Here is a 26085-nt window from a genome sequence, read left to right on the forward strand (position 1 = left end):
TGTTTTGCAGCTCCTCTGTGAATGCTTAGTGCTTGATTTCAGTTGTATGAGTTAAAAAAGGAATCATGAAAGTCACGTGCATAGTGTAAAACTTTTCTAAATTATATGTTTGTAGCATTAAGACTTTTAGGGATGTGTTTGTTTGTTTGACAGGTTGGATTGTTTATGAACTTGAGTCTAAACACTGACAGAGTAAAAAGCCTCTTTTGCTGGGTCTCAGAGAAGCTGTGGATGCCCCATCCCTGGAAGTGTTTAAGGTCAGGTTGGATGGGGCTTTGAGCAACTTGATCTAGCAAAAGATGTCCCTGCCCATGGCAGGAAGGTTGGACTAGATGATCTTTAAAAGGTCCCTTCCAACTCAAAGCATTCTGTGATTGTGTGGGATAAGTCCCTAACATATTCTTTTCCTGAATTGTCCTTAAATATAATCTGAAATAACAGCTGTTGCTAGAAAGGAGCAACGCTTCCCCACCAGGGAAGTCACTGGCAATTAGTCTGTACTGTGGCACGCCAGTGTTTCAAGGCCGTGGCGTGATCTCATTTCTTCCAAAAATTTAAATTGTCTTCATAAAGTGCCAACTTTTACCATACTTTAACGGGACAGATTGGCGAGGCCAAGGATGGACTTTCTCACAAAAATTAGAGGAAGAGTGATCTGCCCCAGCATCAGGACAGCGACACAAGGTTTGAGGAGAGGATCCAGTTTCAGTACTCCACCCTAGGGAATATTTTACTTATTCATACAGAGTCGAGCAGTGTGAATCAGGGATCTGTGAGGATATTTGGGAAAGAGTACTTGGAGAAGTGGTAACTTGAATCTGGCTTCAGTCATATCAAAATTGCATGCTATAACAGTAGCCCTGTTAACTAGAGACAGGTGGATGTCTTGCTTTTAACCAGACAGGATTTTACTTTATTTTGGTGTAAAATGGGAAAGAAAAAAAAAAAATGAAATCTTGGTAAGTTTCACGAAGTAGGAAAACTCTTTCACATTCAGATTTACCCTTGGCTTCTATAGCAACACCCCGAGGGCATTTGTTCTTTTGTCCTTCTGGAACACCTCTCCCATCTCTATGTTTCCCCTGCACCATTTCTGGCTGTGTGCATGTACAGCACGCCATGTACAGCACGGTGTGTGACACACATTAATACATATAGATAGCCTTCTGCTTCTGACCTTACAAACTGTCCACTTCAGCACTGTCATTCTATAAAATGTCCAACTGCAGTCCAAGAAATGCATTTTAAATGTGAATGCAAACATTTCTATTACTGATAACACCAGCACAGCATTTTTGCTTTGCTGGGATTAGGACCTTGATAGTTAATGTTATATTGGAGTAATGACACTCCAAGGTCATGTCCTTTACTGACATGGCAAAGGAAGGAGAGGCCCTTGCTGTGTTTGTGCTGCTAAAATTAAGAAGGGTTATTCCTTGTGTTTGGTGACATATGGTAAAAGCAAAATAATATATTTGTGACCCATGAATATTTTAGGTCGTCAAAAACTGGGAGAAATTTACATGTTGCACTGCATGAATGTTGTATTTATTTCACACAGAAAGTTAGATTTTAGAAAATATTCTGAAATCTGATAATGATATAAATAAATGCCTCCCTCCCCAGTGAAGAGCCGTCTTCTCACGTGAACTGTAAAGCTGTTGCAGTTCAGCTAGGGACACCTTAAAAAACATAAAAGTACTGCTGGTCTGCAGAGAGAAACTCAAAGGCAATTCCAGCTTAGAAGGCTAACGCTCCAAATCACAACCTCTGCCGGAATATGCTCCATCGTGCTTCACTTCCATGGTCTGTAAAATGGGGGTAATAATCTGTATCGATCTGTCTACCTTTTAGAAGTGCATTAAGGAGAACTTAAATGATATCTTTACAGTGTTTTGAACAGTTTTGATATATGCAGCTCTTACAAGACAGCTGAGTAGGTGGGCCTGCATTCTATCAGGTCCTCCCACAGGAGAGCTCTCCTGCTTTTCTGTATGGCTTTCTGGTCTTCCCATCTAAACTTCTAACTGGGCAAGTTTGGCAAATTGATGATGAACCATCGGGCTGTGACATCTGCAGGAGCTGTCGCTCATTAGGACACCGTCATTGAGTGACGTCTTGGCTTAATAAGAGAAGGAAGAGGGTGATTCTCTGTTGAGAGCCTCTCGCCCCTCCAGCTATGCCTGCGTTAGTTGGAGATCACTGGATGATGCTTTCTTGAGGAAGGATTTTCTGGGGTTGTCGTGTATCACCACTGGTGATTTAAATATGCAGCAGTCTTCACAGATCCCCACTATTCCTCACAACCCAGTTCATACATGTATCCTTTTTATATCTTTAGCAAGAGATTCAGAGCTGTTTCTCTAGTTTTGCGCTCTTAGAAATTTAATTGTCTGTCCACAAAGCCACTGATGTTTTCACTAAGCAATCATTTTAGAACTAATTTTACACTATATTGTACATTTCCCATTGGTATAATATAAACTAATAGTTTAAATCAGTAGGAATATTATATATTTGGTTTGGAGACAAATTTGCCTTTGAGTTTCATTAGAAACACTTTAGTCTGTTTTGTCGAGGAAACAAATCTTATGGCTAGTGCTGTCTCTCCCTCTCTCCCTCTTTCCATCCATCCATCCATCCATCCATCCATCCATCCATCCATCTATCTCTCCATACCTACCCAAAGGTTTTGAAACAGCTGACCAATTTCAACAAAATTTATCAGAAATAAAGAGATTTTACACGATTATTAATGAGAATCAGCAGATAGACTGAGGAAAACTACCCTTTTACTATCCCTACTGAGCAAAAAGAGGGCCAACTCATAATCCACCCTATTTCTCAGCAACAAGGTAGGTCTACACTAGTAGTCCATTTATGTGATAATAGACACAGGGCAACTGTGGTCATACTGGAGGAAGACCAAAGGGACATTCAGTGTGGTGGATGTTAGGGATAAAGAGGAAGAAGCAGGGCTTCTGGAAGGGGAATACTGGAAGCCTTACAATGGGACAGATGTTTTTGGGGAGCTGTGATAAAGTCAGAGGAGAGATGGTGAAGGAAATAGAGAGGTGTTTTGCGTTTTGGTTTGGTTTGGTTTTTTTCACTTTTCCTGTTGCAATAATCCTATGACTCTAGCTTCATTTGGTTTTATTCAAAAGTTACATCAAAGTTTGTTTCCAATGCTCTACATGTAAAAGGAGTTTTCCAACAGAGTAACTTTCTTCAGTCAAGCAGCTTGTTGACTGACAAGCTTTCTTTCAGTATCTATTTGACATTTCATCCTAATATTAGTTTTACATGCACATTCACATTTAAGGAAATCACTGTATTCTCAAATCTGAGATGTCACAAGTGTCTCTTTCTGCTAGTATTTGTCCCAGAAATGTTAGCTAAAATGTTTTATCTAACAGCAGCCCTCCTGATGCGTTGTACTACTTAATTCTCATCCCAAAGCAGCTGCATTTTTATGAATGTATCTTAATAAGCCATGTTCTGAAAGGCACCAATTTCTCTTTGTTCCTCCTTGAGATTGCATGGGAGTCATAAGTGGTCATCTTGAGGGCACGGGGGCTGTTCAGCCTGAAGAAAAGGAGGCTGAGGGGAGACCTTATCGCTGTCTGCAACTACCTGAAAGGAGGTTGTAGCATGGAGGGGGTTGGTCTCTTCTCCCACGTAGCAAGTTATAGGATGAGAGGAAATGGCCTCAAGTTGCGACAGGGAAAGTTCAGATTGGATATTAGGAAATATTTATTCACTGAAAGGGTTGTGAAGCAGTGGGACAGGCTGCTCAGGGAAGCGGTGGAGTCACCATCCCTGGAGTTGTTTAAAAGGCATATAGATGGGGCTCTTAGGGACATGGTTTAGCACTAGAGTTAGGTTATAGTCGGCCTTGATGATCTTCAGGGTTTCTTCCAGCCAAAATGATTCTATGATCTAGAGTACTATGTATCAGTAAATCAAGGATAATTACTTAAGCACATCAGTTCACAGTTAATAACATTGTACAGATGAGTTGTAGAAACCAAGCCAAACAGGGCTGATATTTGCATGTGTTTCACTCTCTGTTAAAATGAGAGGTGGGAACAAAGCATCATCCAGGGGCCAGAGCATGGCTCAGCAATTGTTTCCTACACTCTCGCCACAGCAAATTTTTTGGGGATGACAGTAGATGGTGGTAAAATGTACAGGTGGTACATGACATGACAAATGAGTTTGAAAGTCCTCATCACCTCAGTAAAGGAGCACTTGTTTTCTACCCTCAGCCTGTTATGTTCATCTCTCTGTGCTTATTTCACCTAAGTTTGATTTAACATGCATAAAACAAGTAATTATGTGTGGCAAGTATATATGGCATGTGTACAGCTTCCCTTTCTGTGTTGCTTTTTGCAGATTATTGGAACAATTCCACTGATGCCTAACCCAGTCCCCTCCAGCCAGGCGGCAGGTGGAGCTCAGGGACTTCAGGTGCAGCCAATAACTCCACAGTTATTGACCAATGCCCAGGGTCAAATCATCGCTACCGTCATCGGCAACCAGATACTCCCAGTGATCAATACCCAGGGAATCACACTATCGCCGCTCAAGCCAGGCCAGCAGGTAAAGCGTCTGTAGCCTGAACGATTATCAAAACAGAGGCACAGAAATCTTCTCACAGATCTCTCCTGGTCTTTCTAAAAACTCCCACTTCTTTCCCATTTTTACTAAGCAAAATTGAATTCTGTTGTACATAGTATATTAATGCTTACCATATATGTTGTTATAATGTCATATTATATGATTTATTTATACATTCAGGGATTATCCAGTTATTCTTTTTTTCTTTTCATTTTAAAGGTCAAGATAGGGAAATTTTCTGCAGCAAAAGTGCAGTAGGAATATGAGACAGGGACGGCTCATCTGGCCTATAAAGTTCAGTTCCTTCCTTAGTGGTCACCCAGTAGACTGGGGTTTGAAATGTTTTGATATGTGCAGACAAAACAAAGAAAGATATAAAAACTTATTAGTCTTCTTCACTGGAAAATCAGATACAACTGTGCATATTTGCACAGACAAAATATTTTTAGGGAAATTTTCATTCACTCTAAGGCACTGAGTAGTTCACAGACTTCAGGATAGGAGCAGCAACTTCAGTGAGGTCCGAAAAGATTTCTGTAGTTATTTTTATAGTACTCGAAAGTAAAATTCATTAGTTTTGTGTACATCCGTAGAGCAAAGAATTGTAGGGGCAACTTTTTTCTCTGAAGGAGAGGAAATTGAGGATAGAAAAGACATCAAATGTGATTACCAAAAAGGTACTTATCAAAGTGTCACTCACTTAAATGTTCAGCTTAGCATTGCTACTGCTGGCAGTGCTTGTTTGCTAGTCCTGCCTACATCTCCAGTCGCAGGTAACAGCCTTCTATGTGTTTCTGAGAATCCCAGAGCCCCTGATCTCCAAACTGATGATTTTTTTTTTTTTTTTTCAAATTTAAAGGTAGAGCCAATTGATCTCTAGGGTGACTTTTTTGTTTGTTTTGAAAATGTGTCACATCCAAATGGTTACACTCTCCTTGTTCGATCCTGTTCTCTGTGGTATCTAGCAGAGGCATTTTCCAAAGCACTTGTCATTTATCTAACTCTATTTTATTTAATGGGAGCAGATTTAAAGTACCGGCAAGTGCTTTTGCAGTTGTTGCATGTACGTGGTTATAAACGAAGTGGGATAGATGGGAGGGCAGGCTCTGTGTTCTACAGCACTGGAAAGCCTGACAACGGAATAAGAAACTCAGACGTTTACATTTGGTTTCCTGGGGGTGTGTGAGGTGGGGTGTTTGGCTTTGGGTCGGTCCCCTGAAGAGATTAAGTCTTTCCCTCCTTTACGGGGGAAGCTCTCAAGAAGCATAGGAATTCTGAGATGTCTTGTGAAACGCATGAAATTTAGAAGCAAAGAGGAAGATAGACGTCTTGTATTATTCCCTGAGACCTTCTCAGCCACGGAGCAATGCACCTTCTGAGTCCTGCAGCAAAGCAACCTCTTCCAGGCATCATCTGCCAGTGGTATCTGTGGGCAAAAGTGTGATATTTCTCTTCAAGGCAAGTGGCACTGGGCTAACATAAAGGGGCAAACTGCTGCTGAAGGCTGCAGCTTGCTGAATGAGAGCAGGGGATCCAGGTGGAAAGTCACTTTTCAGCCCCATTGTGCCTTATTGTGCTGGTTCATCCAACCTGCGTGTCCACATGCGGTTCTCAGAACAATCGGCCAGCACAGACTGTCAGTCAGCAGAGCTCTGGTTGTGTTCACAGCCAGAGATGTTCCCCATGTTGTGCTGGTCTGCCAAGCAGTGCTGTGTGAGTAGAAAACATGATTTTGCAAGATCAGTTTTGGGGCATCCAGTCTGTGCCACTCACGCAGAGTCCTGAGGTCCCACAGCTTGCAGGAAGGGCCACCAAACAAGACAGAGCCTCCTTACTTGCACCTGATCAAGACAGTGTTTTTCATGGGGGAAAGGGGGCATAATATAAATACTATATGAAAAAATAGTACACATTTTCATTTTTATAGGGACTGCAGAAAATTATTTCTGTGTATTTGTGCTCCCTCTACTGGCTTTTCTGCTTTTACTGAAAGAAGTCAGGGGAAATTTTGCCATTGATTTCAATGGGAGCAGAAAAGAGGTATGAGAGCCAGATTCCTCATATGAATAATGCCAATGGAAAGTCAAAAGCGATTGAGCTAGTACTATACAAAATGCTGTATCATTTGAGTAGTGAATAAGGAAGCTATAAGGAATATAAGTGAATAAAGAAGCTATAAGGAAATTCTGAATTTACCATATTGCCTGGATAGAGACTTTGCCAAACTGTAGTGTTTGGCTAGTGATAGCATATTTAATTATAAGTTTAAAACCTTGTTTTCAGAAGAACCAAGCGCTCAAACTCAGAGGGCTCAGCAGGAATTCAAAATATTTTTGAAAATAGTGTCACACTGCATTTGGTGTCTCGTAAATTGATGACAGAAGCTTCAGAAGAGGGAAATAAAAGTACAAGACAAGTTTGGGAAAAGTTTTGAGAATGTCACAGAGAAATAAATGAGGAAATAAATAATGTAATAAAATGTTCCTGTTGTAGTGATCCTAGTTTAACTTTCAACTTGTCACTTTCTTGGAAACGAAGTATTGCAGGAGAAAGAGAAGTGATTGCAAGCGATGATAGTAAGCTGCTGCTTGTTAGCTGAGTCACAATAATTGAACCTGTGTAGCCTGTTCCAGTCACTAAGTAATGCAAGCTAGTGCTTCCTTTTTGCCTGAAGCCTGAAGGCTTAAATGCCTCAGATATAGTTTTTAGTCAGCTTTACTTACGCAGACTACATGAGTTATTTATTCATACAACTTTTTCAAACTTGACAGACTAAAACCTCAATGTCTCCTCATGGAAACGAGTTCACAGATTACTTCCATGGAGTGTAAAGCAGTGCTGCTTCTTCTGTGTGGTAAATAGGTTACTTTTTAATGTACACAAGTAATTCCATTATAATCCTATTCCTCTAGTTTTTAAGAGTAAATAGATGTTACCCACAGTAGGATTTGCTCCTCTTTAAATTACACCAGGTAGTTAAAGCTCTGGTGTTTTCACTGTTGCCCAAGGTTTTGCTAATCTAAGCAGCAGCATCTATGCACATGCCAAGAATTCTCCTAAAAATTGTAATGGCTTTCTAAAGCAGGCAGCTGATTGCACTCCTGTTGCAGTCTGTGTCCTTTTTATCTCTGTTCCTAAGTTTTTCTTTGCCTTTAATAATTTTTAATGCCCGTCTCCAAGCCATTTCAATTTCCACACTAATCTCTTTGAGATTTTGTGATCAGAACTGAATGCCATGACCACAGTGTGGACGCCTCACTGTTTCACATAATAACATTATAATATTTTCAGCATTATTTTCTGTCTTTATCTCAATACAGCCTAACATACCGTTTTTTTTCTAACAATCTCTGCTCATTGAGCAGGTTTTTCAATAAGCAGATGTATCCACCATGATATATCTTTGCTTCCCTGATTGTTACCATGTAAGTCACTAAAATGGTTCCTTTTAGTGTGAATGACTTTCTACCTATCTACTCTGTATTTCTTTTGTCATAATGCTCCCCCGGTGTGTTGTAAACAGGATCTCTAAGTTGTTCATGGTATTCTCTACTCACTTAAGAAATTCTCATGTTCCTCCTGCTGATTCAGCTTCACCATTGTTCAACGTCTTTTCTTGCTGCCTGCTAAAATCATTAAAAAAATTTCATATAAATCCCTTGATCTCTACTTGTAATCTCCCTTCTTGAAAAAGGAAGATTTATTCCCTAATTGTATGTTTCTTGCTTTTTTAAGATGTTTATATCTCATAATAGAAGAGTACTTTGTAACTGCAACTTCTGCACTTCCTCCATGACGCTTGGAAGGATTTTGTCAGGTCGCATGGCTGAATGCACTGGTTGTTTTTTGGTTTTTGTTTCTTTTTAAGAACAGATGAGGTTGTTGTGACAACTTGTTAGCATTGGTATTTGCTATCAGATATGAAAACCTTGTTATTTCATATCAAAGGTGTTCTTTCACATCTTTAACAACATGTGTTAACACCAACACAACTGACAGAAGAACTTGAACCATGAATTGGAGTCTTAGGAAATTTAGGAAAGGATTCACCTTGCTTAACAGAGCAGTTAGGTATCTGGTGGAAGCTCATTCACTAGATTTCCTGTAGAGATAAAGATTCATAGGCAAGGAGACATATCCATGTCTAATGGGCAACTCAAGCTGTCAAAATAGAATAATGTTTAGGTAGGTTGAATATCTAATAGGTATCTTAAGGTATCTATTGTCTCCATTGATGTGAGAGGTAGCTAGGGCAGCTATTTTAGGATAGACTTAGATGAGTGAAATTAGGTAAGAAGAATGCAGCTACCCATGATCACTGGGGTTCAAAACACATTATTCTTTATGAATTCCTGAAACAGCTTTCCTAATAATTGATGTTTTCATAACTATTTGCTTCCCCACACAGAAGCAACTTCTACACATTATATTGTTCTCCAGTGTACCTCATCAAGCAGCTTCTCTTCTTGCAGCTGTCTGGCTCTTTCCTTCTACCTGCTAGATTCATTAAATCAGGCCCGTAGTGCCAGTTGTCCTCAGTCTTGTTTTATCTACACTGCCTGCCAGAACTTTTCATAATTCATCGTGTCTTGTAGTAGTACCAGCTTTGGGCTCCTGCCAACTCCGACACAATAAAACAAGCTACCAGGCAGCATTTTCTTACGTAGTCAGTTCCCCATCATCGTTGTCATTGGCTGTCATGCTCCAGATTCACTGTTGAAAAGACACAGACACCTCTCTGATGGTCATTCTTGTACATCTGCTTTCCAAATTTCATGCCAGACATTTTCTTTTCTGCAATCTCGACTTACCACATACACCCTACCATCTCATTATCACAATTCCATGCAAGCTCTTGGTATCCTCTCCCATTAAATTCTAACCATCTCACAATCATTTTCTCTCTGCAATGATTTTATTGCTTTGATGCTGTCTTATTTAATGAGAAATGCACTTTTCCTTCTCTGTGTTTGAATATAACAACTAAACTGTGTTGTTTCAATCCAACTTTGTTTTTCTTTTGCCTTTTATATGACTTTCAATGATGATGGTGACATTTTTTCTCATTTCTTTCTCCTTTCCTTTACCATCAGTGTGGCATAATTACATTTCATCCATGGATAAAATTACTAGATTTTTGGTAGTCAAGATTACCAGACTTTTTACCAGTACAAGGGCCTACATCAGAATTTCCTTGCCACAGCATGAATGCTTGACTTGTGACTTACGTCTATTCCTGAGCAGGCTTTTTTTGTGGCATCTCCACTTGCAGGAATAGGGCATCTCAAAAAAAGCCAATATAACTGCAGCACACCACTGGGAATAGGAAAATATCACTACACTACCTGTGTAATTCTAAGGAAGTGAGGCATAGAGAGAGTAAAGCACTGTTCACTGTTACTGTTACATTTGAGTTATGCACTTACCTACACCTTTAAGTCTTACAGTAATATTGACATTATATCATTCTATTGACATTATATCATTCCTGATGGAGGTCAGAAAGATGACTGATGCAGTTGACTTGCATATAAAATTATATCTTCTATAGAAGCCTGGTGGTGTCCTCGACCTCGTTTAGTGAGCTGAGAGACCTTCAATCATAGCGTGTGCTTTGAAAGTAGTTCTGATCCCACAGAAAGGCTTTGGAAGAACTTCAGCAGTTGCTGTCAAAGTCCTACCCACAGTTACGTCCGCAGCACACCAGCACTACTTTGCTGTTGTCTTCATTTTGAGCTGAGTGCGTGCACAGCCTGTGTGAAGCCAAAGAGCTTTTCTATGCTAGATTTCAAATGTACCTATTCTGTCAGTCTAAGCGTGTAACGAGGTCCTTTATATTATATATACTATGCTATATTAGACTTCACTGAGAAGATACTTAATAAGCATCAAATAGCTTTCAGATTCACATAATCACTTACTTGAATTTAGTTGAGTAAGCTAAATTAGGGTGATGGGAGTAAGATATTTGGGAAATATCCTGGCAGAGTTGACTGTGAAAGCAATTTGCCATGAAGCATGTGGATATGCATAATAACTTGTTCTCTCTATGTGCTGGAAGATGTAAGAAAACATTTTTGAAGCCCACGTCTGGCCATGCAGTATGAGTCAGTTTGACAACAAACATCCTCTGCCATGGTGCTCCCAAACCATGGAGGGGCCATAGCAAACCACCGCTCTTTCTCAAAAATAAATGTAATGCACATTTTAGGAAATGGAGGTGGAGCAGAGAACTGCATTTACAGGAAAAATGGAAGCACAGAACACTTAAACTACTGCTTCTGCAAGGCATTATCATGGCATTTCAAAGTGTTTGGCAATGTCTTTTTATGTCAAGGTGTTTATTTTTCAGCGCCTTCGATGGACTTTAGGCTTTACTAGATCTAAGTCCATATTTTCCAGGAAGACCTGAGTGATATCAGAAAAAACTGAAAATCTTTATTTGTATCATAAAGGGAATTGTTTAATCTTCCTCTCTATGCCACTCCTCTGAGTTTCATCTCTTCTGCCCTTTTTGTTATATTTGTCTTTTTCACCTCTGTCATCTCTAATTTGTTGTGTTTCCTCATCTCTCAGATTTCCTTTTCACTGAATTATAGAAAAATGGGACTGGAAAGGACCCGAAGAGGTCATGTAGTCCATCCCCCCTGCCCCAGGCAGGATCAACTGTCCCTGTATCATTCTTGACAGATGTTTGTCTAACCTGTTCTTAAAAACCTTCCGTGATGGAGGTTCCCTGACATCCCCAGGCAACCTAGGCCACTCTCCTTGGCATTAGAAAGGTCTCCCTGATGTCTGACCCTACCCTCCCTTACTGCAATTTAAACCCATTACTTTCTTCTCCCTTCCATTAGGGCCATATTTTGCCCTTGCTATTTGTCCAGACTCTCTGTAGAACCAGTAGCAGTTCTGTCATGATACAGGGTAATAGTCTCTCAAAAGTTTTTATTTATTTCCACTTAGTTTCTTTGTCTTGCCTCAGCATATGCAAAATATCTTGTTACTCTACCACTATCATGTAACTTTCTGGATGCAGGCAACAACATCCCTGATCTCTTAATGAGACCTTAATACAAGACTCCAGTCAACCACCCCAAGGGCGGAATATCCTGCACACATAATTTAAGAACATAATTTAGCTAATTCATTCTTCACCTCTGCAGTTATCAATAAGTACTACCTTCACCATGTAACACTGATGTAAAAGAAGTAAGAATCAGGCCTTCGCATTTTTCAGTTTATTCTTATAAAGTATTAAGCTGCACTTTATGCTTCTCATATTCCTCTAGCCGTAGTGTGCATACATATATTCCTGCCAGATACTGATCTGTGTTGCATACGGTCATCATTCTCGGCGTGTCTACTATATCCACCTACACGGAATGGCACTTAGAGCAACTGCTTCTGTAATTTCTGTGCCTCCTTCTGTCTTTGGATGGAAAATGCACAACAGTCATAAATATAATTCATATCATATGTACATGTCCAAAATGGGGAAAAGTCAGCTATTGCAAGTTTGAATGGATTCTGTCATCTAGAATCTAATTCATAATCTAATCGTCGCCTCTCCTTAAGGCTATTTCTGGAGTGGAAATTATAGTGGATGAAAAGAGATAGAGTATTTTAATGCAATTTCATGACATAGATAACTATCATTGTTCTTTAAGCAGGACATTTACAGCTTAACTGTCACGTCTATAAAACTGGGGGTGTGCTGGAAATTATGTGGGGAGGTAAAGATGGAATCCTCCCTCAGCCCCTGGTCAGGCCTTAAGGTGACTCTTCTCTTTCCAACCCCACTGCTCCCTTTTTCCTCACAAGCAGTGAGTTAGAAACCAACAATCTGTAAATATCCCTTACGTACTGTTGTTACACCTAATGTCACTGTGCATCCGGACTTCACGAGCCATATTCTTTTTTTGCCCAGCTAAATTCTGAAAATTTCTTACACTTGTCCAAAGATTTATGGATGTCAGACAAGAAAACTGCCAAGCTTCTGGGCATCACAGGTATTTCAAAAATACACTTGCAAATGCATTTTGCAATACATGTACAGAGAATTACACATTTCCTAGACTTAACTAGCATATGGTGTATGTGCCACATAGTGGCTGCACCTGTGTACGTACTTTGTACGCACAGCTGAAAAATGCAGAATCCCCTCTCATTCTGGTGCTTCCTGGAAGCATCAAGTTTATTGTGTACATGTTCAACAGTCGAAGTGTTCATGGGTAGCATGACTGGAAAATGTTGGATTTGCCATCTGTGTCTTGCATTACCATGTATTTCTCCCTGAGAAACATTGATGGGAAATAGCATCGAATCATAAAGTTTGAGGCTGGAAGGTCAAGGTTCAAGAGATTATCCAGTCCCCTCTGTTGTTCTCAGGCAGATCAGCCATTCCAGTATTTGTCTAACTTGCTCCTAAGCACTCTCATAGGAACTCCACAGGTTCCCCCAGCAATTTATGCCAGTGCTTCATGGCCATGTTAGACAGCTTTTAGCAGCACCTAATTTGAATCTTCCAGGTTATTTTGCCTCATTCTACTATTAAATGTAAGAGAGTTGTAGAATCATATAATAGTTTGGGTTGGAAGGGACCTTCAAAGGTCATCTAGTCCAACTGCCATGCAATAAGCAGGGACATCTTCAACTAGATCAGGTTGCTCAGAGCCTCATCCAGCCTGGCCTGGAATGTTTCCAGGGATGGGGCATCTACCACCTCTCTGGGCAACCTGGGCCAGTGTTTTACCTGTTCCAGTATTTTACCACCCTCATTGTAAAAAAAAATTCTTCCTTGTATCTAAATTGAATCTCCCCTCTTTTAGTTTAAAACCACGACCTCTTGTCCTGTCATAACGGGCCCTGCTAAAAAGTCTGTCCCCATCTTTCTTATAGGCCCCTTTTAAGTACTGAAAGGCCACAATAAGGTCTCCCTGGAGACTTCTTTTCTGCAGGCTGAACAGCCCCAGCTCTCTCAGCCTGTCCTCACAGCAGAGATGTTCAAGCCCTCTGATCATCTTGGTGGCCTCCTCTGGCCCCTCTCCAACAGGTCCGTGTCTTTCCTATACTGAGGACTCCATGTGGGGTCTCACCAGAGCACAGCAGAGGGGCAGAATCATCTCCCTCGACCTGCTGGCTGGCCACGCTCCTTTTGATGCAGCCCAAGATACAATCAGCCTTCTGGGCTGCAAGTGTACGTTGCTGGCTCATGTCCAATCTTCCACCCACCAGTACCCCCATGTCCTTCTCTGCAGGGCTGCTCTCAATCCCTGCATCCCCCAGCCTGTATTGATACTGGGGGTTGCCCCAACCCAGCTGCAGGACCTTGCACTTGGTCTTGTTGAACCTCATGAGATTCGCATGGGCCCACTACTCCAGCTTGTTCAGGTCCCTCTGGATGGTGTCCCATCCCTCAGGTGTGTCAGCTGCTCCACTCAGCTTGGTGTCATTTGCAGTCTTGCTGAGGGTGCACTCGATCCCACTGTCTGTGTCATTGATGAAGATATTAAACTGTACTGTCCCAGTACAGACCCCTGAGGAACACCACTTGTCACTGATGTCCATCCAGACATTGTGCCATTGACTGTTACTCTCTGGGTGTGACCACGCAGCCAATTCCTCATCCACCAAACAGTCAACCCATCAAATTCAAACCTCTCCAAATTAAAGAGAAGGATGTTGTGGGCACCGTGCCAAAGGCTTTACAGAATTTCATATAAACAACATCCATAGCCCTTACTTTGTCCACTGATAGTTACTTCATTTAGAAGGCCACTAGGTTGGTCAGGCAGGATTTGCCCTTGTCAAAGCCATGCTGGCTGCCTTGAAACCCCTCCCTGAGAATCATTCTCTCCTCTTTTCATTAGCTCTGCCTGTATTTGAGGCAGGCATCGTATCCCCCTCAGTTTCCCCTTTTTTAGATTAAAGATGACTAGTTTATTCCAGGTGTCTTCATACACCTCAGTTAACTCCCAGGCCTTCAGCCACTCTAATTATTCTCCTCCAGTTGGTGCAGATCTTTTCTGAAGTGCGGCATCTAGCTGTGCCCCCTCTGGAGAGGTCTTTCCAGTGCTTTTTAGAAAAGGAGATTCTTCACATGCACTGCAGACATCACTCCCACTCACGCAGCTTGGTATGGGAGTTGCCTTTTCTTCGCTTTTGCACCACCCCAGCATTGCTGGTGGTATGTTCAAAGTGAAAGGATAATTTTGAATCCTAGTCCTGTATTCTAACCTATCAAAAGTCCCTCCCAGCATATAAATCGGCATGTAAATTTAGTAAGCATGTTCTCTTCTCCATCATCTAGGTCATTAAAAAAATATTGAGAAGTGCAGAAGAAGGACAGGCTTCTGTGAATCACCATACATGCACGCTTGCGTTTCCACAGATAGATATCTATCCTCTTGGTTTTGTTTTCCAACTGCTTTTGCATTCACTCTGCAGCAATTTCACCTAAACTATGTTTCCCTAGGTTATAAAGAATGTCACACAAGGGGGTGTTGAGAGACTTGTAAAGTCAAACCACCTACTGCTTTTTCCCTGTCCGCAAGGCCAATTACCCTGTCTGAGAGGGAGATCAGATTGGTTTGACACAGTTTGTTCCTAACAATCCATGTTGTCTGTTGCTACCTTGTTTTCTTGCGGGTGCTTACAGATTGTTTGATTATTTTCTTCAGCACTTTTCCACAGGTTGAAATTTAGTTGACTGGACTATAATTTTGCAGATCTTTCTTTTTAAAGACCGCTACCACATTTGCTCCTCCATCCTTGCAGATAAGCACTGACATCTTTAAGACCGTTCCAGATAGTGCGAAAGCATCTAACTCATCTGAATACAACACTTTTCTAGGCTGAAATCTTTAGTTTTGCCAGAGGTTCCCTTGGACAACAGACCCAGAGCCCAAACACCTGCCTGTTTCTGAAAGCTGCAAACTGGAGTGATGTGAGTGTAATGAACAGGCAGCCTATTTCTGCAGCATTTGGAGGAGGCCGGCCCTCCTAGTGAACTGCTTCCCTAGGATCAGATATTAGAAAAGTAGACATTATGGGTTGGAAGCTCTCTATTAGTTAAAATCCAGCCCTTAGTGACATTTTTTAAAGATGCCCAGTGCTTGCATGAGTCTGAAATCTGGAAACCTTTCAATCAGTTTCTCAACTATTATCCCTTTGATAAAGGGACAGTTTTCTTTTTTTAAAAAAACGTGCTTGATCACAAAAAACCTCCTCGAGATAATAAAATTGTTTTGTTTCTTGATCCCTAGGGAAGTTAGAATAGGCTCAAACTGGACAGATAAATAATTTTTATTATTATTAAAGGGTAACTCAAGTTTTTTTACCTCGTTTTGTGGTATATCATTCCATGTGGGAGGTAGAAAAAAGAATTGTAATTTTTTTCCATTCTTAAACAGACACATAATGGGAATAATGTCATTAAAATTGTATTACACAGAAAAGTGTCGTCTTGAATGTGATCAGATACCTTTATCTACTATGCCATATAAATTGCTGTCTGCTTAGCATCAGTAATTTCTATGTGCTCTGGGAGCATATTATATATAATTTGAGTATTAGTAATCAATTCAGTTGCTTTTCTGAAGTTATTTGTTCAGTTAAATATCAAAAGAGAAAAATTCATACTCCTTAGAATTCAAGAAACAGATTTAAATTACTGACTTCAAGCAAGGCCAAATAGGCTTTTATCTTTCCTCCTTTCTGAGAACGCAGATAACAGCTATCACTTAAAAGTGGAGCCTTTTAGTAAATTTTTGCAATATTTCTTGATCAATATCAAGAATCAACATAAAATAAAGGTACGAGAAGTAGCTGTCACCTGAGTGTATCAGGACTATGTTACTGTATATTAGGCTCTGAAAGGGCTGTATTGGACCACTGGAAGCCAAATCAAAACTGTGAGGTCTGTTTTGTACCTTCATTCTGTAGAGAGCCTGCCCTTCGCATCTGCTGGGAGTTTTATGTGAAAATCAGTACCCGAGAGTTTTCCTAATTTTCAATCCCACTTAAAAGCTTATTCTAGGCAGAAGGGATTAATGGCTTTTTCCTTTTCCCTAGTGAACAACCAAAGTCTGCACTGTGGTAAAATCTGTAAAAAAAAATATTGTAAAGCCAGTTTCATGTATCACAGTGTATCATTTGCATCTACTGTACTTGCTGGACTTTCAGATATGTCTGACTCGACACAGTCCTGATGTGAATGGGGCTCAGAAGGTTTACTACATGTTTTAGACAAGGACAATTTATCAATTGAGAAATAAGATGTCAATATTTTGGTTTGTTTTCTAGATATAATGTCATAAAACAAATTATTGCTTTCTGCAGGAAAGGGATTTTCCCCCACTTTATCTTCTTTTCCCCATTCCTGCTCTTCTTGGCCCTGGTCCTGCAGTATGAAAGGACCTCTCTGAAACAGTGCTGATTTATATGAAAATCTATGTAGGAAATAAAAGTCTGACTTCGTGAGTCAGAAAACAGGTAAGGACATGTATTCATTAAATCAGAATGCTGCTGGGAATGTCATAGGTCTCTTGTCACCCATTTCAAACAAGTATTTAGTTTCTAAATAGATTGTCTCTGATTAAACTGGGAAAAAATGGTAGATCAGAATTCGAAGGAGCTCCTGCTGTAACACTGTCACCTGAACTAAGTCCATTGTATTTAATGCTTCTATGGGATTTCTTCCCCAGAAGTAGATGAGTGAGATGGTGCAATTAAAGTTTCCTGTTACTGCTTCGTTTTCTAAATACCTATTTTTACATTTTTTTAACATATAGCTCCATCAGCCCTCCCAGACGCAAGTGGGACAAGCAGCCTCACAACCCAATCTCCTGCATTTGGCTCACAGTCAAGCATCTATGTCTCAAAGCCCAGTGCGTCAGGCTTCCTCTTCTTCCTCCTCATCCTCCTCCTCTTCAGCTTTGAGTGTTGGCCAGTTAGTCAGCAGTAAGTATTGCTTCTTGGCTCTCCTTAATTCTTCCCTCTGTTTGTCCTCCTCACTACTGAGTTTCCTGATCTGCTTCCCCCACCCTCTTTTTTTTTTTACTATATAGTAGATTGTATATTGCAAAGTAGAGAGTGACTCTTACCAGTAAGAACTGCTAAGTGCTGTCATGGATGGGGCTTAAGGTAAACATGACTTGAGAAATTGTAATCAGTGCTAAAAATGGTCATTAAAATGGTAGCAGTCATTAATTGACTTATGAGGGCAATTCTTATAAATAAAATGCAGTTTATGTTCTTCAGAAATTAGACATTTTTGAATCAGTCAGTATGATGAATAACATTGCTCAGAATTTGGTGGGCAGACACATCTTCCTACTTTTGGTTAGGCTGCTTGTTTGTTACTGTTTGCTTAGTTAGTATAGCAAACCATTTTACAAACTCTAGCACTACACAAATCTGGAGTAAGAGACCTTTCTTGCCAGGGAAAGGTGCAGAATATAAAGAGGAAAGAAGTATAACACATGGGAGAGGAGAGAGAAGCACGTTGCAGTGAAATAACTGAGTTTCAGTGTTAGGGTTGTAACAGCTCACCTCCTGAGCAGCAGTTCAGAGTCCTCACTATTATCTTATCAGCATTAACTTTCACCTTTACATAGCAAAACCAACAGGTTAAAAGTATAGTTAAGAAGCATCAACAGTTTTTGCACATCTGCAAAAATCTGAGTGTACTGAATGACCTTGTTCAAAGATACTCCATGCACATATTTCAAGTAAACAAACGCTTCAGCTCACACTGTATTGGTAATGTAAAATATATGACTGATGTAAGCTTATGAAGGACCTGGAGAAACTGTCATGCAAGGGAAGATGTGAAAAAATCTTGGTTAGATTATTTCAGAGATTGTTTACATGGGGAAAATACTAGCAGAGCTATAGCGGCAAGATTATGCTGGTATAACTCCCAGTGTGAATACTTTTATTCTGGAATAAAAATATCTGCATTGGTATCTGTAAGTACATAAAACATATAGATACAGAGATAATTATAGTGATATAAATATACTGCTATTGCTCTGTCAGTAAATTTTTTCATGTAGGCAAGCTTGTAGGAAGAACACAAATAAGAGACTTCATGTTAAAAATACATAGTTACCCCTTGTCTGTGTGGGAAAATTTACTAAAATAGCTTGTGCAGAATAAATTAGTTTTCAGTGGCTAGTCCAGAATAGCCTCTCTTGTGGACATTCTTATTAAAAAATATTCTAGAATAACTGTTGAGGGGTACTCTACCCCACAATAGTTACTCCAGTCAATTTCCCCATGTGGATAAGCCCACTACACAATAAAAGCAAAATGGAAGAAGCTCTTTTAAGTTCACAGGATAAATCCATCAAAAGTTAGGAGATGCTAGAAAAATAGTTGCTTGTTCAACTGCGTGCAATTCCTCTTAGAATATGTATTTTCTGATAAAGATATATGTTGTGATTAAAATTTTCTCAACCTGCTTTCAGTGCATTCCCAATGGAATTGTTCTAGGGATGCATCAAAATTATTAATGCAACGGGCGGGCTGCTGTCCCAGGGTTTGCTCCCTACCTGATTTACTAAACTGTTCCCCAGATTGTGTAACAATTGAGGCAGGGAACTGTAAAAGGGTGAAGGATGATCTTGCTTCAGGCAGTAGAGGGCTGTGGAGCTGAAGCTTTCTGTCTGCCACGAAATTCCAGTGCAATGGCAGACAAGTCACTTAAAACCGATTTTTCACAAGTACTCCTTCAATATCCAGCTTGAGACTCTGGGCTTTAATTTACAGAAGAACCTGGTACTCACAGTTACAATTTTAAGTGCACTTTCAATGTGGAACTGTATAAAGAACCATTTAAACACACAGTCTAAAAAATCATCTCCTACTTGACCTAGACTGGGTACCCAAAAATCCTTTTTCCCTCAATATCTGTCCACTTCTCTCTGAATGGGAAGGGGAAGACCTTCATCTTGCAGAAACACAAGAAAATAAATTAAGATTTAAAAAAAAAACAAACAGAAGAGCTCAAGAGGAGATGAAGAACTATGTCTTTGCTGAAGAGTTCTAATAGAGGTCTGGGGCTGCACACTGAGCATGTAAAAAGGCAATGCATCAATCAGGTCCTCCGTAACGAAGCACAATTTGTCCTCTGCGCTGGACAAGACAGGGGTCTGCGGAAAAAGAACTTGTAATCTGGGGCTCAAATACTATACTACACTGTATTGTAGACTACTGCAACTCCAGCATCTTGTAGCTTCCGAGTGTTTATTTGTGCCACTCTAAGGATGTTCTTTTAGTTTCATTTTTTCCTTGGATAATTTTCAAGGTTGTTCCAAAAGCAGAATAGTAATATAAGTCAGTCATATGGTGAGATAATGCTTATATTCATAGTTAGAAATATGCGGTCTTCTGTCAGTTGAATGGATGGAGAAGCTGATAGCTTGTGTTATCATCTTGTTGGTCCTGCTGTAAAGGAACAAGGCACATGCTATGCTTATGGATTTGGCTGAGATCAGAGAAGTATAAGACACAGAAACATCAGTTTGGGGAAGAGGTGGAGATACACTAATGAACATAGACTTGCTACTTGTTCCTCTCAGGCTTGTCTCTTTCCACCATTCGTCCTGTTCCAGTCCCATTGCTTCCTTACACCGTTGTTCACACAACCTGTGTTCCCTTTACCTCCATGCTTTTTTAACTCTTGCCTTCTCCCTGCAGTTGTTTCCTCACAGTCCATTGTTCCTCAACTGCTCTTCCCGTGTCACTTCCCCTCCAGCTTCCAGTCAGTCTCTGTCCCCAGACCATGTCTGTGACCCTTTTACCAGCCTTTTTATTAAGTAGCTTCTGTCCTTTTCTACCTTGTTTTATCACTAGTGACACCTCTTTTTCCCTGTTTCCTTTCCTCTATCGCAGTGATTACTGCTCTCTGCAGAATCAGGCTTTCTATCCCTCCACTCCAAACTCAAAACCTAGCTCTTTAGTTGTCTTCAGGTTTTTTCCCCCCTTCTATCATTTATTTTTCTTCAGACTCAAAGTTACTTTTTTTCCCCTCTGCATCCAAATCATGCAGATACCACTTCCACCCTGCCTGGAAGCCATGAGAGGAGTGTGGAAAATGATCACCAAGAAGAGAGGCGAGTCAGTCTCTCTGGTCTCTCTGTCTTCACTGCTGTCCTGGCCCAAAGCAGACCAGAGCCACAACCATAGGAGGGGAGATTCTTCTCCATCTGCTTCAGCCTTAGACTCAACCATCCTCAGTACAGAGAAAATCTTAAAGAAAACTCCACATAGAGGTCTAGCAAATCCCTGCTGAGTAGATATGAGCTTTAGAGGCTCACCTGCTTGGACTTGTTGGAGACAGATTTATACTTGGGATGGCAAGAAGCCCGTTATGGACTTAACAGCTGTCTCCCTGAGACCTGTCAAGGCCACGCTTCAAGTTGTAGGAAAACTGAAATTTCCTAAAGAAGAGAAGGGAATTATAATTATTATTTCTTTTTAACCTGGACAGAACAATGTGTTTTGTTAGCCTCATTCTCAGAAGTAGTTTACCTGAAATTTGTCTTACGATGGCAAATGCCAGGCAAATTTAGCCATAGTCAATACCCTACCTGATATAATGAATGGCACAAAGAAGATAGTTGGGGTGCTTGTCCCTTGCTCAAAAAAAAGAAGAAAGTTCAATTGCATCAAGTGGGCAGCTCTGAGTAAATAAACTTTTTTTCATACAGTCAGACTGAGGAAGGCATTGGTGCTTGGGAATTAATTGCCTGGGGCCCAGATCTTAAGAGTACTCCAAAGGAAGAGGCTATTGATAGGGATCTCCTGTAAAAAAGCCCAATAATGATAACACATAAATAAAATGTTGTGGTATTGTAAATTTATGTTTCCAGCTTCATCCAGTCCCTAGCTATTCAAGACCAACAGGCTGAGTAGCGTAAGGGGCAAACCAACTCATTTCTGCCATTTACATAGTGTTATCACACAGACAGAAGTAAAATAGTCATCTCGATGGTCCTTGATGGATATCCAGCATAATCTCAAGAGCCTGTAGCCAACCACTACCCGGAGGTAACACTGCATGCATAACCCTGCTTGAGCTGCCGTGTGAGTGACAATGTTCCAGGGCAGACGAGAGCTACCTGCTGGTTTCTAGTAATGTGGAAAAAGCTTACAAGAAAGAAGAAAATATGGTCAGTTCAGTAGGGAAAGACCAAAACATCTGTGTAATGAAATATGAAAAGACAGACAGAATCCTTTATAGCTTTTTGTTGTCATGAGTAATACTATCTTTTAACACAAATAGACTTAATTGATCTTCACAAAACGGAAAATGGTTTCATGTGGCTAAAAACCCATTTGCATACAATTTTGAGCGCACACAGGGAAATAAATAGGCTGTTTTGCTCCTTTGCAGAATCCATTCAGCGTCTGGGCGCAGATCTCTGAAAGGCAGGAGCATCGCTTTGTCAGGCCTATGGCCCATAATTGAATAAAACCTCCTTAGTGTCCCAGTTCCCACACTGGCTGACAGAGCTTTGTAGAACAGGCCTACCATGGAAATCTTGTGTCTGCCAAAGTCCATTCAAAGTCTTTTAGAGGGATGAGGCCTGCAATGGGTCAGTGGTCCTAAAAGAAACCCATTGGCATGAGGGCAGCAAGAAACAACTTGTGGCCTCCTGATCAGGAATATCGTTGTTTCTTTTTCCTCTTTTGTTCCAAAGCTGCAGGCCAGTCCTCCAGCAGAGGCCCAAGAGTCGAGCAGAGATTTGCCATATTCCAGAAATTGTTGCTGAGTATAGCAAAGTTCATGTAAAACTGGGCATATTCAGCTGCCTTATTCTGTTAATTGAATTGCTTAGCACAACATAACTTCAGTATATAATTATTTGGGCTTACTGTAAAAAGATTATCTCTATTTACAAGCGGCTGCCTCACATCAGTGAAATTACTGGAGTGCTATGAGAAAGGGATCAGAATTGGACTTCACTAACTTTTGTGTTCCATGTTTCTTGTTTTTATTCCTTTTACTTTTCATTCTAGTCATATTTTCTGTATAATTTTACATTGTTACTTTAATGTTTCCTAATAATTAAAAAAGTGCATTTCCTTCTTTTTTTATTTCCTGTCTTTTTTTTTCCTGTAGATTTTTGTGTTCTTTATAGCTTCTCCCTTTTATCTCATCATCACCAGTTCATCACTCACCAGCAACAAGTGTCTTATAAAGACAATTATGGTTGTTTGTGAAGGACATTTAAATAGAAGCTCTGCCTAAGCAAGGACTGCAAGATTCATCTCTACCCTTCTTGTACCTTCTGTATGATTTCTTCATGTTGTCTCATCCTATCTCTGTTCTCTTTTCTTTGTTTCCTCTTCATTAAATTCTACGTCATAATTCCTTCTTTTTTCCCATTTCATTTTCCTCTTCTCAGATGCATCACTCTGCTAATTTCTTTAACTTTTCTACCGTATGTTCTCTTTGTGGAAGTCACTGGTTTCTCCTCATCATCTGAGACTTGTGTTTCCATGAAGTTCCTTTCTGCCTTCCAAATTCATTTTACTGTCATCTGTTACTATAAAATTAAAATGCCTCCCACAAACAAATTATTCGTCTTCCTTTCCCCTGAGCTCAGTTCTATTTTTCATTAACAATGTTTTGTCCTGCCTCTCTTATCCAATTTACTTTCCCTTCGACTTCCTCTGCCAGCTATTTCTCCTCCTGTCTGACTGGGGAAATCATCCCCTGTAATCCCTCCCATGGTACAACTCTGCACAACAGAAATTCACTTTCTCCTTCAGGGTGCACTGATTTCTCTGTAGCAACTCCTTCCCCTAACTAATAATATTAAAATCACAGCAAATTTGTACTCACCAACAAACTTATATGGGATTTTGTGAAGAATTCAAAGGTGGGAGTAGTATTCCCTTCAGCAGGAAAAAGGGGGTTTCAGTGCAGAAGGGAGAGCCTTTGGATTTTATTTCTTCCACTCTGCTTGCTCACCTTCACCATCCATCAGGACATCTGGGGGAATTTTAGCTGGCTTCCTTTTTGTTAGGGGATGTGCACACATATCCCCTAAAATGCTTCCAAACAACTCTCTCACCTTTCTCCAGCGCACAGGAGCTTCATAGACACAACAGCCATTGTTTTATCAAGCCGTAATGTACACGGGGCGTCTTTAAATGCCATTACTGTAGATCCCAACCACTCAGTGAGACTGGTATTCTTGATTTTCTTGTTGGCACTGTGCTGCCTTCTCTAGGATATCCACTTAAAAGCACCATTTTATTTACAGTCTTCAATAAGCTGCTCTTCCTACAATGTGAAGTACATAATACAGTTAACTGCTCTGAGAGCTCAGAACTTATTAAAACAGAGTTCATTATCTATTTGTATATGTTAATATATGTGTATGTATTAGTCCACAGAGTCAAAGATCATGTATTGATGGCATTTTAATGGCAATAGAGTAAAACAGACCAGCAATGTTATATGATGATGTTAACAGAGTGGTCTTCATAGTACTATTTGAGTTTTATGGAGCTGACAGAAATCAAGGAACTACTTCTGTGGATCTCAAAGGGCTTTGAATCACACCTGAAGTAGAAGTGGTTCTGATTTGATACAAACATTATTTTTCCTAGAGTTCAGGGATAAAAGGCTTTAGTGTTTTGATCCATCTCTGTTAGTACTTTCTTCCTCCCAAAGATACTAGGTAAGAATGAAGATTCTTTCTCAACAGATACTCCACCATATATTATAACATACTCCCATATTCCTGAAGTGCATCAAAGATCTTTTTTTTCTCATCTCAAGGAGAGCTCAGCCTAATTATTTCCACATCCAAGCCCCCAAGAAGGGAAGAACTTTCCATGATATTCCCTGTTCCAACAATGGCATACTAGAAGGATCCATCAGAACTTGGAAGAATTTCTCTATAATCATATGAAAGCAAATAATCCCTTAGCTTTCTTACCTTCCTTTTTATTCCTAAGAGGAGCTGGGGTAGTTTACAGATACCAGTTGCCATAGTGTTTGCTACTTTGAAAGTTCTCTGAATTGTCCTTTGTCACATCCCAAATAGCCTTAGTCAGAGGCCTTAGAGTGGAGGAAGGAAAGAGGTGGTGAAGGTCACTATCTTAGCAGACTTTACTCAAGGGAATCTTTGAGGCCATTATCATTTATGATGTTTTGTACATTTATCAGTTGCTCTTCAGAGACCAAAAGGGCAGATAAGCATCCAGATCCATTCTGTGTGTCTGAAAATCAGAACTGGTATGCTAGGTACACTGTGTATGGGGTGAGTAGGAAAATTGCACACCTCTAAAGGCAATTACTTTACAAGCCTGAGTGGCCCCTGTCACAAGGCTGATGGCTTAAAACCAAATACTATGCACCCTAGCTTTATACTGAATGAGTGCATGCCTGTGTGCACAGGTGAGCTCAAGGACTGCACTGACAACAGGGGGGATGATGTTGAGTGTGGAGCATTGTCAAAACTAGGTTCAGCCTACATGCATGTTTACCTGTATGCATAGTGCATGTGGTCCCCAGGTATTTTTAAAATACTATTGCTATGTGTGCTTCTTACACTCAAGCTGCAAATTGATATAGGCTACACTTATATAGCAGAAAAACCTCTTCCTTCTGTTATTGGACTAACAGATTTTTTATAGGACATCTCCATCATAAGAGAATTTTACATCAGGTTTATAAAACCCTGAAAATAAAAGCTTTGTTACTATAATGCTGACAATCCCTTAGCTATAGTAGTACTAGCAGGAGCCACTCTCCTATAGGGTTCAGAATAGTAATGTAGTCTAGTACCGTCCGTGGACAACTGCTTGCATTTACAGAAATTGATGGGTTATTGTGCTGCAAACTTTTCACCTAAGAAGTCTGAGGAATGAGGTGAAGAACAATAGAGATGTCTCGCTGGGAGAATGACTTCACTACACGCAGGATTGCACAACACTTTGAAATCTTCCACCATCCCAGTCCCATGCTGTCTCCGATTTGGCAAACGCTTTCATTTAGCCAGGGATCAGTAGCTTGGGGGAAAAAAAAAGTTCCATTCTCCAGCTGTTGTGTCATTTCCCTTGATAAGTCCTAAATTGACCGAGTTATCCAGCACCAAAGGAGCTTTCCTGTGGTAGACATGCTTTATTATGTGCCCTTTCAGGGACAAAGGCTTCTGTGTCAGTAAACCGCTATGGAGAGGAAGGACAGATTTATTCTCACAGCATCATAAAGCATTATCTTCTGAGGGGCTAATGTAAAAGTAAAAAATTGTGCAGCATTACCATCCAATGCCTAATGGCTGATGTTGCTACTCCTTGATTATTCACCTGATAGGAGGCAAAATGAAAAGCTTGAAAGGCTGCTTCTCAGAAGGGCATATTTCAAAAGATTATTTTTAAATTAAGGAGTTTTTAAAGGCAGCATGTTGTTTGGGCTTGTTCATTTGCTGAGTTATTTTG

General features: G+C 40.3%; 1 protein-coding gene across 1 annotated transcript in view; it reads left to right on the plus strand.

The window, feature by feature from the left end:
* Nucleotides 1-26085, plus strand: part of POU6F2 (POU class 6 homeobox 2) — a gene marked incomplete at both ends in the record, with an annotated part of 307735 nt that overhangs the window by 277105 nt on the left and 4545 nt on the right. The window contains 2 exons of the mRNA XM_082045495.1: nt 4396-4602; nt 17412-17580. Coding sequence (XP_081901621.1) covers nt 4396-4602; nt 17412-17580 — 376 coding nt within the window. The remainder of the gene's footprint in view (nt 1-4395; nt 4603-17411; nt 17581-26085) is intronic.

The sequence above is a fragment of the Streptopelia decaocto genome (genome assembly GCF_964273445.1).
Source record: "Streptopelia decaocto genome assembly, chromosome: 2".
NCBI lineage: Eukaryota > Metazoa > Chordata > Aves > Columbiformes > Columbidae > Streptopelia > Streptopelia decaocto.